Here is a 13,890-nt window from a genome sequence, read left to right on the forward strand (position 1 = left end):
ACGTCTCCAAACAATGTTCTAGACGAGAAAGATGAAGAAGTACATTCCAAATGAGGTAAGCGTCTCCTCCTTCCATGCTCTGTAGGTGAGCTAAGGCCACCAAGGAAAAGTAAACCGTCTCCCTCGCTCAGTTACTGTGCTGCAGACGCCCTTCGAGATTCTGGGAACGTGCTGCTCCCCGGGCCGCCCAACTGGGGGTGGGGGGACAAGCCTTTTCCCCCTGGTGCCCCCCAGCCCCGCCCCGAGAGGAGATGCTTTCTGACCCCAGGGGGTGACGTGCTGGTACCACGGACAGTGAGGGGACCCAGGTGACGTGTGACTTTGTACCACACAAGCAGGTGTGTTAGTAAGAAAACCGCCACAGCCTGTGCTCTCGTTTATCCAAGTTTATTGTCGGGGTCAGCACCTACCTACTGGGGCGTGGCTACGTCTCCGCGAGTGCCAGTGTCGGTCCGGGGCCACCGCCCCCCCCCCGCCCCCAGAGCGGCTGGGGCGGGGCTGCCGGGCAGAGGTCGGAATGGCGTCAGTGGAAGCAGGTGCCTCGGGAGCCGGGGAGCAGGGCCACCCCTCCAGGTGCGTCCCGGTGCCGGGCAGCCCGCAGGGGACATGAGGTGTCGGCGGAAGGCGTCAGCAGTTGGACCCATTTCCTGCTCATCTCTGCCAGACCCCTGCGGCTCCAGGGCGGGCGCCCAGCACCAGGTCTCACTAAGTCCTTGACGCTCCCAAGGCAAGTAGAACAGGACAGCAGCAGGGGACAGCCAGGACACAGAAGATAACTTAAGTGCAAGTGGAGGGAATGGAAACTTCTGGAATGCCAAGTAGCTGGGTTCAGATGCCACTCGAGATGACGAAGCTCACAGTCCAGTTTGGGAAACAGTTCAAATATTGAAAATTCCTCCGATACCAGAAATTAAGGGACACTTCCCCCCACGTGGAGGAAAACCGGTCTTGGAAAAGGACAGCAGTGGTTCACGGATAGGAAAATGAGTACCTGAGTAGAAATAGGTGTGTCCAGATGCCGAGAACCGTGTCACACACGCGCGGGCTGGGTGCACGGGAAGGGCAGAGGAGGCCTGTCCCCATAGCTGGCACCGGGGTGGCATTTCTAGCAATGGCTTTGGGAGGTCGTGGCCTGCCTGCTGTAGCGCGGGGAGCTTCGAAGGAATGTTTTCGATCCACGTGGGCAGGCAGATCACTACAGTGTAAAAACTCAGAGGCCTCCCGCCTCTCCAGAGGGTGGCAGGTTCCAGGCTCGAAACCGCTGTGGCTGAAGACCCAAACCCTCTCTCCCCGCCCTTGCGGGAGAAACACTAAAGGAACAAAGGAAATGAACATCGGAGGCGGCCAGGCGCCTGGTACCATGTGGGCAGCGGACCACTTACGCTGACCTCTGAGAAACAGCGGCGCCCAGGTGCCCAGCGCTGCCCGGTCGTTAAAACAGAATCGCTACGAAAAATGGGGCCATTCGACGAGGCCCGGAAAAAGTCTAGCTGCCAACCTGATCGGGAAGATAAATAAGACGGCGCCGTTTGCCTTAACCTGGGTCCCCCACGAACCTACAGAAAAGCCACCGGCTGGCGCCCGGCCAGGACGTCTGAATCCCGTCGTCACTGGTGTCTCCTTTCTCTAAAAGAGGAACTGGGTGACGTGCACACAGGATGTGTTTCGGCGTGGCCTTCTCCGCGGTCCTGCCCTGCTGGGGACAGGCAGGCTCTGGCCCCGGAAGCCTTCTTAAAGGTGGAAGAAGACCGTGACTTGAGGTTTTTCTGCCAAGAAAGGGGGCCAAGGCCATCCGCACAACAAGCTTTGTTGGTGTCGAGCGAACAGGCTCTTCTCCAGGAAATGCCTCCGTGCGTCGTATTTACAGGTCTCTTCTGGCGGACACAGGAGTCGCCACTAGCAGAAAAGGGCAGAAGCAGTTTCTTTTCCTAATCGGGTCTCTGATGAAATGAAGGGTCCCAGACGCACGGCAGCCCACGGGTGAGGGGCGGGACGCCAGCGGGGCTCGGCTGTCCAGACGGGCCGCTCCCCTTGCATCTGCACTGCGCAGTCTCCTCGGGGGCTTTCCTTCCCCACCGTCTCAAACACAGTGGCGTGTGCTGGAAGACAGAAGCTAGGCATCAGTGAACCCGGGGACTTTCTGCAAGCGTAGTTTTTCTATCCGTCAGATATCCAATGACCAGAAGGGGCCATTCAACGCCCGCCGGTCTCCTGGAGGCCCTGGAGGCCCTGTCTACGGCTCTGACTCCTCGGCTTGGAAAGGGTGAGCTGCACAGAGCGCCGGGCATCCCGACAAGCAGGGCCTCTGTGCATCGGGGCAGCTAAGCATCGCTCTGCTCCCTCTCCGCCACTAAGCAGTGTCTGACAGCCCTCTGAAAGGCAGCAAGGAGCTTGGAAATTAAAAATGCACAAACATGGTATCTAACGAGGAGAAGCAACAGGTAAAGTGAGAAAGGGACCAAAGTCACCCGAAGTCAGTGTGACCCCCAACGGTGGCAGTGAGTGCTGAGAGAGAAGGGAGGCCGGATCCAGGGGAAGAAGGGCAGGGAACAAAAAAAAAGCAACTTTCGTCATCTCTCCTGTCCTCGTAAGAACTCCTTGGCCCTCTGCCCTTCTAAGGACCCCCAGTGGCATGGGGTTCAGCGACAGGAGCTGGACATGACTTGGGGGCGGGGCAGGAGACTCGAGGCCGTCTGGACAGCACGCAGGGGGTGGCAAGACCTCGCTCGGCGTGTCCTTTGGAGGTAGAAGCCAAGAGACGGACACACCGACCACTTTCACAGGAAGCCGACTCGAGGCAGCTCGGTCCCCTGTCCGAGGAGGAGCAGCCTCTGCCTGCCAAACACACACCATTTGGAGGGACAAGAAGAGAAGGTGACATGAGTCTCCTGTTCTTTCTGGATGTGTCCAGGCCATTCTTGCTCAACGTGGGGGGGGCGCCTGCTGTCCTCCCTGGGAGACCCTGTGACCCCTCTTCCGCCTCAGCTGTTTCCCTTCTCCACTCGACTCCGGCACCGCAGGCCAGTCCCACCCCCTGCCTTTGCCCGCCCGCCGGTCATAGACATGCACCCTCCGTTGTTGTTCTGGTGCAATTTAAAAACACCTTCCTCCGGACGACCACGGGCTGCGAGCCGTTACGCTCACTGCTGTCTCCCCGCAAAGGTCACAACGATGTTTTAAAACACTGGGAAAAGCCAGCGTGAGCGATGCCCCCACTTCCCAGGTGAGACCACCCAGGCGGAGTGAGCCCCGAGTTCAGGGTCTGACGGCGTGTCTGCTCCGGGAGGGTCACCCCGATTCCAGAAGCATCACCCCGATTCACAACAGGAACAAAACGTGGGCTTTTCCGACCAAACCTCGTCAACCCAGCGGGCAGACCACGCTCCTCAGGGCCGGGTAATTTCGGCAGCGCCGCGCCGATGGGAGACACCCTGGCCGCGGTCCCCTTGCTGGTGTTAGGTTAACCTTCACCAGGGCCCCGGGTCCAGGCCCCTGAGCAAAGCACACACACGAGTTTCCCAGGAAGGAGCCGACGCCGACCGCCAGTCAGCACCTGAGGCGCGGCGCGTGGGCCCCCGAGGTCTGGCACAGGCAGGAAAACAACGGCAAGGCCAGAGGCACCTGCGGGACACAACGGGGCGGGGCGCCCACCCCCGACGCTCACCTCAGCCACGCCTGCGTTCAGCGGCTCTCGGCTCTGCTCTCCACGGGCACCTCCCCGCCGCCCGGCAGCTCGCCCTCGATCTCCCACAGGACGTCGTCTTCGTCCTCCAGCTTGCTGGAGATGTGGCACTTCCTGAAGCCCTGGACGATGGACTCGCTGGAGATGCTGTTCCACGCCACCATGACCCACTCCAGGAAGAGGCCGAGGGGCGGCTTCTTGGCGTTGCCGGTGGGGCTGAGCGCCAGGTTCCCGGCCAGCAGCCAGTTGGAGTACTGGGCACGCACGCTGTCGTTGAGCGGCTTGTACACCACCACGTCCAGCACCTGCAGCTGCGAGGTCAGGCCCCCGGGGATGATGACCATGTCGGTGTCCATGCTCTCCATGGAGCTCTTCACCGCGTCGGTGGCGTGGCCCCGGAAGCCGTTCAGGATGAGCAGGCCGCGCTGCCTGGGCGCGGCGCCCGCCCGCCGCCGCCACACCACCTGCAGCCAGTCCTGCATGAGGTCCTCCGTCATCCAGCCGTAGCGGTGGCAGCGGATCTCCATGCCGCTGGGGAACTTGCCGGGCGGGATGTACGTGCCCCTCAGGATGATGTAGGGGGGCAGCTTCCGGCCGTCGGCCAGGACGCCCAGCATGGCCGTGATCTTCAGCTTCTCCCGGCCCGGCGTCTTGACCAGCACGGGCTTCTCTCCCTGGTTGTCCACCGTCACCCGAGACGGCACCTCCAAGCAGATGGGCGTCTCGTCCGCGTTCCCCATCTGCGCCACCTGGTAGTCGTGCGCCCGGCGCAGAGCCAGGACGCTGCGCTGGTAGGTGACGAGCTTCTCGGTCAGGTCCTCGGGCAGCTGCTGGGGCACCGGCACCTTGTGCCGCAGGGACAGGTCGTACCTGCGCATCATCCTGCGGCACCAGCCCAGGCTGGCCTTGAAGCCTTTCTCCGGAATGTTCATCTCCTGGGCGATCTCCAGGGCCTTCAGCTGCATGGCTTCCCTGGTGATCGGGTCCCCCTTGGCCTGCATGTACCGCACGTACTCCGCCACGCGCTGGTCCACCAGGGCGAAGCGCCCGTTCTTGGGGCCCCGGAAGGCCCGCCGCATGGCGTGCGCGTTCTGCAGCTGCGGCTTGACCTTGCGCCAGTCGCGCACGTTCTTCTCCAGCACGCCGAACTGCTTGGCCGCCTGGCAGTTGTTGGTGCTCTCGGCGAACTCCACCACCATCAGCTTGAAGCCGGCGTCGTAGCTGCGGCGCATGCCCCGGCTGAACTGGAACTTGGCGGCCAGCTCGTCAGCCGAGAGGTCGTACCCGGGGAAGCCCACAGCCATGTAGAAGGGGTAGCCCTCGCCCCACTCGGGCAGGTCGGCGATGTCCCGAGGCAGGCGGAGGCCGAAGCCGTCCAGGGGCTGCGGGGGCGGCGGGGGGAACAGGGACGCTGTGTGCACGGGGCCGGCCCAGTCTGGGGGCTTGACATCCGCGTCTTCGTGTTCTGGGTGACAAACAGGGAGGGGCAGGGACAGCATCAGGAAGTACAGTGACGTCTGGCCTGTTCTGACTTTGCTGGTGGGACCGCCGAGAACACCTCCACCGAGGTCCCCCAGAGTCGCCACTTTCATAAAGGATGCCACCGCCTAGCGCGTCACCACCCCCACTCTGCAGAGGAGGCCACAGAGGTTAAGGCATCGGGGGAGCAGAGCTAGACAGAGGCGGCCGGGGACCGAGCCCAGGCACGAGCTGGGGTCACGTCGGAATCTGGGGTCCACGTCTGGGTCAAAATAACTCCCACGTGGACGGGAAGCGAAGTATAACCCACGCCATCGTCACAGCACAGAACGCAGCCGAGTCACAGGTGAACCACACCTTGCACAGCAGTGCATGTGAGAACCGGGTTTCACCGTGTTTACAGAAGGGAGGGGGTCACAGAGACCGACTACGATTCGGGGAAGTGACCACATCTCACCCAAACTACGATGGCACCGGCTGCGAGACGCACCCTAAGTTTAAGAGGCGCTCAGTTTCAGGGAGGTGGTGGGGACGTGTGTCTTAGAATCGACGCGATGTGGCATCTGCGACCCTTCCCTTCCACAGAGGGAAGGCAAGTGAAGCCAGTCTGGCGCAGGCCAGACCCGATGCCCCACGAGCTCCCGCTGGCTTCCTTGAGCTCTCACTTTGACACGTCTTCCCCACAGGGGACCGTGGAAGACACGGAGCCTCAGAGAGGTCAAGGAAGTCACCTGACGCCACACAGCACTGGAAAGGAGGTTTTTAAACTCCAAAGCCCCAAATCTTCCTGCCTCCCTCTCATGCACCCCACAGAACAAACGTGGAAACTTAAATCCCTGCCTCGGGAAGGCCGCACCCCACGCGTGATGGGCGCTGGACCGGGTAGTCGTGGTACCTGCGAAGCTTCCTCCCTGGAGCTGCCATGGGTCCGAACTCTGAGACTCCTCCTCCCCATCCAGCCGAGAGATCATGTCCGGCTTCGGGAATGGGAATTCTGTCCGGAGGAAGCAACACAGGTTCTGAGTGCCATCAAAGCCGGTCCTTTAGGGTACCCACCCCCCACCCCGGTCCTCTCACTGTGGAGATTTGTGGAAGATGGGGAAAGGGGATCAGGGTCCTTATAGAGAATGTCTGATGGGAAATAGGCCTCTCCAAGGAGTTCACGGCTCTCTGCTAACTCAGGCCGGACCTGGCGGCCACAAAAATAGTGGCCTTTAGCAGCCAGTGATCTAGCGAGCCTTCCGACTGGGCGGTCCCCGCAGTTACATCCTGGCAGCCTGTCGAGCGGGCAAGGCTCCCTGGGGGTGTGTCCCCAAGCTTCTAAGGCTGGCAAGAGTGACAACATCTCTGAGGTGACGTCTGGCTTTTTTTTGATGGGGACACCTGGGTGGAATGAGGGCTGTCCTGAGAGCAGCACGGGTCACCGAGTGGAAGGACACAATACTCGTACCCCTGCCCGAGTCCAACACAGGAGTTAAACGGCACAGAGGCCAAGTTCAGGAGATGGGGATGTGGGTTCCGTGACCCAGGGGACATGCGCCCATTCTCTTGGCCCAGAGCCCCCAGGAGACGGTGAAGCCTCACCCAGGGACAGCACGGTCTCGTAGTTCATCCTCATGACCTCCCGGTACAGGGCCTTCTGCGGCTCGGTCAGCACCTCCCACTCCTCGTCCGAGAAATAGATGGCCACCTCATCGAAGAGAGCCGGCACCTGGGGCAGAGCGGGCCTTTCTCAGGGGCTATGGGACGTGCAGGCGGCTCCCACCTTCGTCTCTGCGGGAGGGGCCTTGCCCCGGGGGAATTGTCTGTGAGGCCGCAAGAGGCAAAAGAGGCCCCGAGGCCTGAGGGCTTACCACCCCCACTGGCTCACTGGCAGGGACCGCAGCACCTGGAGGAAGAGTCCCCAGTCACCAAGCTCCAGGCCGGGGACGTGCCCCCCCTACACACACGCCAGGGATTGGTAACCCTCCTCCCTCCAGAGCCAGGCTCGGACACACCCAGCCCCCCTTCGAGAAGGGGCCCCACACCCCCACGTCCTGGCCCACTCGCTCCCTCAGTCACGACCCTTGGCCGGGGCTGAGTTTGGTGTAAGTTCAATAAATCCCTGCCCTGTCTGGACCTCAGAGGTTCCTGGGCCCTCATGTCGGACCCTGAACCCAGAGCAGCCAGCAAGGGGCCAGCCACTGCAGGGCGACTGGCCTGTCTCAGACACAAACAGGAGGACAAAGGGTTGTGTGTGTAAGAACATTCCAGAGCACACTCATCAGACGGGGCCTGGGCACAGAAGCCCTGAGCACAGAGGACAGAGGACTGTCGCCCTCGTGCCCCCAGCAGGGAGGGACGCACAGCAGCTAAAGGCGGCCACACCACTCACACCAACCTCCTCTTTTTTATGCAACTGTTTGCTTTTCTTTTGACTACGTTATTTGCCTTGTGATCACTAAAGGTCCTCCAAAGGTCACCGCATTCGGCAGTGAGGAACCTCTGGACCCAACGGGGCCCCTTCCCTCAAGCTGGCTCCCTCTGCTGCCACTTCCAAAGCTGTTCCCAGGCTGCATCTCGGGCCCAGGCGGTGATGACGATGACGTTCTCACCAGCGTAGAAAATGAGCTGCACGCACGACCGACCACTGCCCCGGGCACCCGGTCATCAGTCCCTCAGGCATGGGCCTTTCCTCCTCACCCCCCAGTCCACGTACCCCCACCCCACCCCCACAGCTCAACACTCAAGGAGCACCCCAGGAGTGCCCTGGAGCTCACTCTCTGTCCCCCCAACCACTGCAATGCATCAAGGAGGAAACAGGCTCACAGAGGGCTACTTTCTGTCCAAGGACACAGCCAAGACGGGGCTGGGCACTGTCCGACCCCCAGGCCCCAGTCCTGCAGAGCCAAGAGGCCTCCTCGGTGGCCAGGCTTCCACCGTCCCCACCTCCAAGCCCAACTGTACCCCAGCTCACCTCTGCGGTGACACTTAGCACACTGAACATCCTCTCACCCACGGGGGAGAACTGGGCCTCATGTCCACCTCTCCCACCAGCTCACCGAGGGCGAAGCCCGGGTTCCTCACTTCAGCACCGAATTAGCTAAACTCTCAAGCTCCCTTCTCTCACTCGGCCTGCACTAGTCTCACGTGACAGTGATGCTTTTTATGTGACAGCAAAGTGAGCCTAGACTTTGGAGTACAAGTGGACAAAACTCCCTACGTGTGAGATCCCGGGAGGGCCACGCGGCTGGGTCTCGCGCTGCCTGGAGACTTCATCCACCTGGACCTCCCGCCAGCACCGTCCCCAAGCCCCGCCCCCACGTCCCCACCCCTTCCAGGCTTTTCCACAGCTCCCCGTGGCCTGCGCTCTCCCAAGGAAATTCCAGATCTGGGCTGTACCTATTTATAGTCCCTTCCCTTCTCGGATAACCGGGGACCCAGAGCTGGCTGTCCTGCCATTTCAGAGGGGTGGTCCATTCAGGGACGCAGGGGCTCTGGGCCAGGTGATGCCCATCCATCCAGGCGCCTGCGCAGTGAGGCGGCAGCCAGAGGCTGGTGACCGAGCCGCAGAGTGGCGTCACACATGCCCATGTTTTGCTCCAGGGGCACTCAGAGTGCGGCTCAGACAGTCCCCTCACAGCTGCCCTTGGTGACGGTCACCAAGCCCGGCTCCCGCCAGGCCCTGCTGTGTCACCCTCCCTCCATAGAGGCCTTTTTATCTGGCCAAGCACAACGGACGCAGGCAGGGCCAAGCCCTGGGCAAGACTGAGACGCCAGGCAACCCGGCACCTGAGTGGAAGGGTCCACCTTGGCCGCCCTTCCTGGCCTCACCCCCTTCCTCCGCTCCGGCCCAGGCCGGCAAGACACTCCTCCTGCAGCCCCGCCACCCGGCAGCCCGGCAACCCAGGGCTGATCCGCAGGACCAGCGCCCCCAGCGCCCAGGCACACTGACCCGCGCACAAGGGTGGCAGCTGGGGAGATGCCGCAGGCTCCTCCCCCAGGGACTGAAAGCTCCGACTCCGCCCCGCACACCCCACCCTCCGGCCCCGCCCACTTCTCGCTTCTCTTCCCGCCTGGATCTCAGGTTCTGGCTCAGGTTCTGGCTCCCTGATCTGCCCCCAGCACTGCCCTCGAGGCTGCCACTGGGGCGCTGGGCCCTCCGCGTGCCTGGAACTCGAGCCCCCAATTTTCGTGCCCTAGAGCAGGGCCATTGCACTTGGGCACAACTGGCATTTCTGCTCATATGGTTCTCTGCTGCGGGCACTGAAGATGCTCGGTAATGACCCGCGCCTCTACCCAGGAGATGCTGCCAACCTGCTCTTCCACTCCCCAACCACCACCCCTCCCCCCGAGGCACAACAACCACAGAGGTCCCCAGGAGCGGAGGTGGCTGGGGGCAGGGCTGCCTGTGCACTGGGCCGGGCCCAGGCTTGCCTTCTCTGGCAAGCCTCCTGCGCCCTGAGCCCTGCAGCCAGAGTGCACCTCCTACCCCAGGAGCTGCCGGCGCGGCAGCCCCAACGCCGCCCTCTGCTGGCGTCCCTGTCTTCCTCACCAGACCTGCCACTCCACCACAGGGGAGGTCTTGTCAACAGCACCCGGCACTGTGCCATCTTCCTCCTCCTTCTCCGGGGCAGCGGTCTTCACCCTGTACCCTTTTCACTGTCCCGACAGCCTCGGGCGCCCACTTTCCTGCACCTGTCTCCAAGGTCCGCCATTCTGAAACACAGATGTGCTGAGCGGGCTGATTTGGCCTCAAAGCCCAGGGCTCCTGCGGCTCAAGGTCTTGCTCTGAGCTCCACGGGTCCTCCTGGGTGTCCCCAGCTGCGGGGGATCAGAGGCAGCAGGAGCACAGGTGGCCAACAAACACGGAAGAGGCAGGCACAGGTGCAGCCTCCACCGCTGGGCCCACGAACCACAGCCTGGGGTAACACTGCATTTTTAGTCCACGTTGTTGAGACCGGACACGGGCGCAAGAGAATGCATACCCTGGAAGGGTCCAGCTCAGCAGGCATTTTCAGACCAATCGGCAAGAACGTGTATCCTTGGGGCACAGGGTCAGCTCCCTGCACCCTGCTCCCTCGGGTGGGAAGGGAGCCACCGACCTGGCAACACCACGACTCTCTGACTACTGACGTCACAGAACCCACAGGAGGTGACGATGCTGCTGACGACGCCCAGAAGCAGAGGGAAGGAACGCCACCTTGTTGCTACTGAAAATGTTACCATTCACCGCGAATAGTCAGACGGAATTATAACTGTCCGTCCGTCTGGGGGTGCTCCACACTTCCAGCTGCCACCCCCCAGCCCCTCCTCTGCCCAGGCCTGCGGGGAGCACAGCCTTCCCCCCGCCAGCCCCATGAAGCCTGGTCCCTTCCACCAGCAGCGGGTGACAGGCTCTCTCCTTGCCCGACCTTCAGGATGTCCCTAGCCCTCTTCCCGGTGAGGTCCCCTCCTGCCCTCAGCCTGCCCGGTGCAGTTTTACTGAGAATCCTGCCAAGTCAGTTTAGAGCCCCCACCCAACCCTGGATACCCGAGCACCCTGGGGCTGCCCCCGCCCCAGGTCCCTCTTCCTTCACGGACCCGCCACGCTGCCTCCTGGCTCTAAGACCCCACTGGTCTTGACTGTGTCCCGGGTGCAGCCAGATCCCTGTCCCTGCTGTGACACCCTGACACTGTCCTCACTGCCTCACCAAAGTCAGAGCACCTTCTCTCCAACGTAAGTCAGCAAACGCTCAGTGGTGCCGACCACGTGGCTGGCCACGGGCGGGATGCAGGGAACACAGGGTCCAGGGGAGGCTGGGCCCGGCCTCCTGGGTGGGCAGGTGGGCCGCCCAGGGAACCAGCTAGGTTTCCACAGCACCTTTTAAGGCCCCAGCACGCAAATGCCCGAGCAGGGCTGGGCTATTTTTACTTCCCGTGTCCGACCTGGGGCTGAAGGGGGGGGGGGCTTCACGCAAAGCCCGGCTCCCGGGCCCTGCTGCTCGGCTGCGAGCACCCCAAGCCCCCCACACTTGGACTTACCCACGCGCTCTCCGAGCAGATGCGGACCTTCTGCGTGTCTGTGGGACCATCCTCCAGTTCCCGGCTCTGAATCTCTTCTTCCCCTTCCTCCACTTTCAGGGTCAGGTTCAGAGGGAAGGCTGTGGGTTCCATGTCTGCAAGCAGGATGCATTCAGAGAAATCAAGACTGGTGTGAGCTCTTCCCGACCTGAAGGGGTGGGGATTGGAGGGGGGCGGTCTGCCCACACAGCCTCTTAGCCCCAGCTCTGCTGGCTGGGATGAAGGCAGGAGACAGCGAGGCCCAGGAGGAAGCCCGGCAGGGCTGGAGGCTGGAAGGGGGCACCTTTAATCAAGGTGTAAGGAAGGGCTGCAGGCAGAGAACATACGTAGGGGCCTTCAAATATTTTAAAAGCTCTCCGGGGGCTCTGGTGGGGCAGCTCAGTTGGTCAGAGCGTCCTCCCCGCACACCAAGGTTGCGGGTTCCATCCCCAGTCGGGGCACATGCAAGGCTCGGCCAATAGAAGCACAAATGGCTGGAGCCACAAATCGATGCGTCGCTGTCTCTCGCCCTTCCTCTCCCTCTCTAAAATCAATAAGTAAAAGATTTAAAAGGCGCTCTGTGGCGGAGACCAGACCGGCTCTGTACAGATCTCGGGGCACACTCGGCGTGAGCAAACATCCCGGAAGAGCGCTGGGAAAGGCAGGCTGCCCCCAGCCAGCGCCGCCCAGACCTGGCCGCGGTCCAGAGGGCGGTCGGCTTCCAATCGCTGAAGGCGTCGGAGCGCAGACAGGCCGCTCCCGCACCAGGGGGCGGCTCGGCTCAGAACGGCCACCACTCCGAAAACGGTCATTCTGGAGCCAGCGACTCATAGTGAGGGGTGACGCAGGGACACCCGACAGGGTGCGCCAACCTGCAGCGGCCGGGCCCCAGGAGCTGCCTCGCCGTCGCTGGGCGCCAGTGCCCTCTCCTGCGGAGCGGGGAGGCGGCACAGAGGGACGCGCTCCTGCCCTCTGGGGGCAGGCAGTCACTAGGCGCGCAGTGAGGGCGCGTCTTGGGGGCGGCGTCCTCCCCAGCAGCCGGAGAAAACACCGCTCTCGAGTTCAAAGTCGGCTTCTTCCATATTTCCGGAAAGGACGCGCGAAGGCGGCAGGGAGGGGTCTGGGGCGCGCGGAACGGGCTTCAGATCCGAGAGCCGGGGCCCCAACTTGGCCGCGGCCTCCCCGCCGGCTCCCCGGCAGCGGGTCCGGGATGGGAGGCGGGGTGCCCGGGGCCTGGCCACCAGCCGCCGCCGGCGCCTGGGGCCGCTCCGGTCTCTCCAGCCATCTTGTCCCAGTTCCCTTCTCCGCGGCCCCCGCGCGGCCGACCGGGTCCGGCCCCGCGCACCTGCCGAGCGCCGGCGCCGCCCGCCTCCCGCCGGCCCGCAACAAAGGCGGCGGCCGTGCAGCTGCAGCCCCGGCCCCCGCCCCGCCGCCCGGCCTCGGGAGGGTCCCCGCCTCCTGGCCCCCGCCCCACACGCGCGCTCGGCGCCGCCGCGCGCACCCACCTCCCGGCCGACCGCCGGGGCGCAGGCCGGGACTCGGGGGGCGCCGAGAGCTCCGGCCCCGCTGTCACAGCGCCATCCCGGCCGTCTCTCCGGCGGCCCGAGCGCGCAGCCCCTCGGGAGGGAGCGCGTGGACACGTGGTGGGAGAGGGAGGGTCGGGCCGCGAGCTGAGCGTGTTGGGAGGCGAGGGGCGGAGCGCGCTGATGTCACCAGGCGCTGCGCCCGGGGACGCGCCCGCTCCCACCCTCGTCCCGCGGCTTCCGGCCGCCCCGCGCGCCCGGGTGCACTCGGCCTCCTGTGGGCTGCGCGCGACCTCCGGTGGAGGCGGCAGGAACCGACCGGGTCTGCGTTTTAACCAGTGTGACCGGGTGCACACGCCCCTGTGCTCCTGGGCGCTCACCCGTGGTTTGCACCCTGGCACCCTCTTCTTCAAGAAATGCGCGGTGCAGCGCAGCCCAGCGAGGGGCTGCAGGGGCGGGTGGGGTGCGTGTGCGTATTTGGGGACGCTCCCGCTGGATCCTAACACACACGTGTGCAGAACTTGCTAATACGCGGGGAGAAGGAACTTCCTGGTGTGTGCAGTCGTTGCCTGTTAAACCCCATACGTGGAATCTCGGGACGGAGGAGGTGTCTGAAATGATCGTCACGGAGATGTTAAAAAAAATTTTTTTTCCCCGTGGACAGTACAACTAAAGTGTGTGGAGAAGGCCGAAGCCCTTCTCCACACAGAACGAGCTTCTGGACTTGGGTTTTGTTGGGAACGCGTTTGGGGGAAAAAATTATTCTGACACTTGTCAAAAAGGAAAGGAAGATTTTCCAGGGATTATTGAGGCAGGTGTCCGTCCAGACTGTCGCGAGTGGGGGAGAGCCACCCACTCAGTTCGGAACTCCTCGAAGTCACCTCCGGGAGTTGCAGCCCAACGGAGTGAGGGGTCAGTCAGTGAGAGTTTAAGGGGAGGCGCGGGGGTTGCCGGATTCTCGCTGAACCGATTTAACAGGATTCTTGCAGATGGCAGGCTAGATCGATCAGAGAGATAGGCACGCGTGGGGGCGTCTCAGGGATGACTCAGCGAGATTCTTGCCAAACCCAGGCTGGGTCGGTCAAGGACAGGAGGGGTCCGGGGCGGGGCACCCAAGGTAGAGGCCTGGTGGAGAGAGCTGGGGGCAGCTGACTGCGATTTGGTGGAGGAGAGAGCCTGGTCTAA

At 63.0% G+C, this 13,890-nt stretch overlaps 1 protein-coding gene across 3 annotated transcripts; it reads right to left on the bottom strand.

Moving 5' to 3' along the window:
- Positions 1-371: 371 nt before the first annotated feature.
- POGK (pogo transposable element derived with KRAB domain) lies at positions 372-12,887 on the bottom strand. Of its 3 annotated transcripts, none has more exons than XM_037167423.2 (6): positions 12,688-12,887; positions 11,165-11,298; positions 6,746-6,872; positions 6,057-6,155; positions 3,665-5,147; positions 372-2,099 (listed from the first exon to the last, which is right to left on the bottom strand). In XM_037167423.2, the coding sequence occupies exons 2-5, from the start codon at positions 11,294-11,296 to the stop codon at positions 3,682-3,684; spliced, it is 1,824 nt and encodes a 607-aa protein (XP_037023318.2). In that variant the 5' UTR covers positions 11,297-11,298; positions 12,688-12,887; the 3' UTR covers positions 372-2,099; positions 3,665-3,681. The 3 variants fall into 3 exon arrangements, with proteins under 3 accessions (XP_037023318.2, XP_037023319.2, XP_037023317.2); XM_037167424.2 differs by lacking the exon at positions 12,688-12,887 and adding an exon at positions 12,055-12,584; XM_037167422.2 differs by lacking the exon at positions 12,688-12,887 and adding an exon at positions 11,875-12,040.
- Between the last annotated feature and the right edge of the window lie 1,003 nt (positions 12,888-13,890).

This window comes from Artibeus jamaicensis, unplaced genomic scaffold (assembly GCF_021234435.1).
Source record: "Artibeus jamaicensis isolate MK-2021 breed Jamaican fruit bat unplaced genomic scaffold, CSHL_Jam_final scaffold_625, whole genome shotgun sequence".
Lineage (NCBI taxonomy): Eukaryota > Metazoa > Chordata > Mammalia > Chiroptera > Phyllostomidae > Artibeus > Artibeus jamaicensis.

Coding starts and splice junctions, on each gene's coding strand:
- POGK (XM_037167422.2), bottom strand. CDS start 12,013: ATGAGTCGCTGGCTCCAGAATGACCGTTTTCGGAGTGGTGGCCGTTCT. Junction 6,873..11,164: donor TCTGCTCGGAGAGCGCGTGG/GTAAGTCCAAGT, acceptor GCTCTGCCCCAG/GTGCCGGCTCTCTTCGATGA. Junction 6,156..6,745: donor CGAGACCGTGCTGTCCCTGG/GTGAGGCTTCAC, acceptor TCCTCCGGACAG/AATTCCCATTCCCGAAGCCG.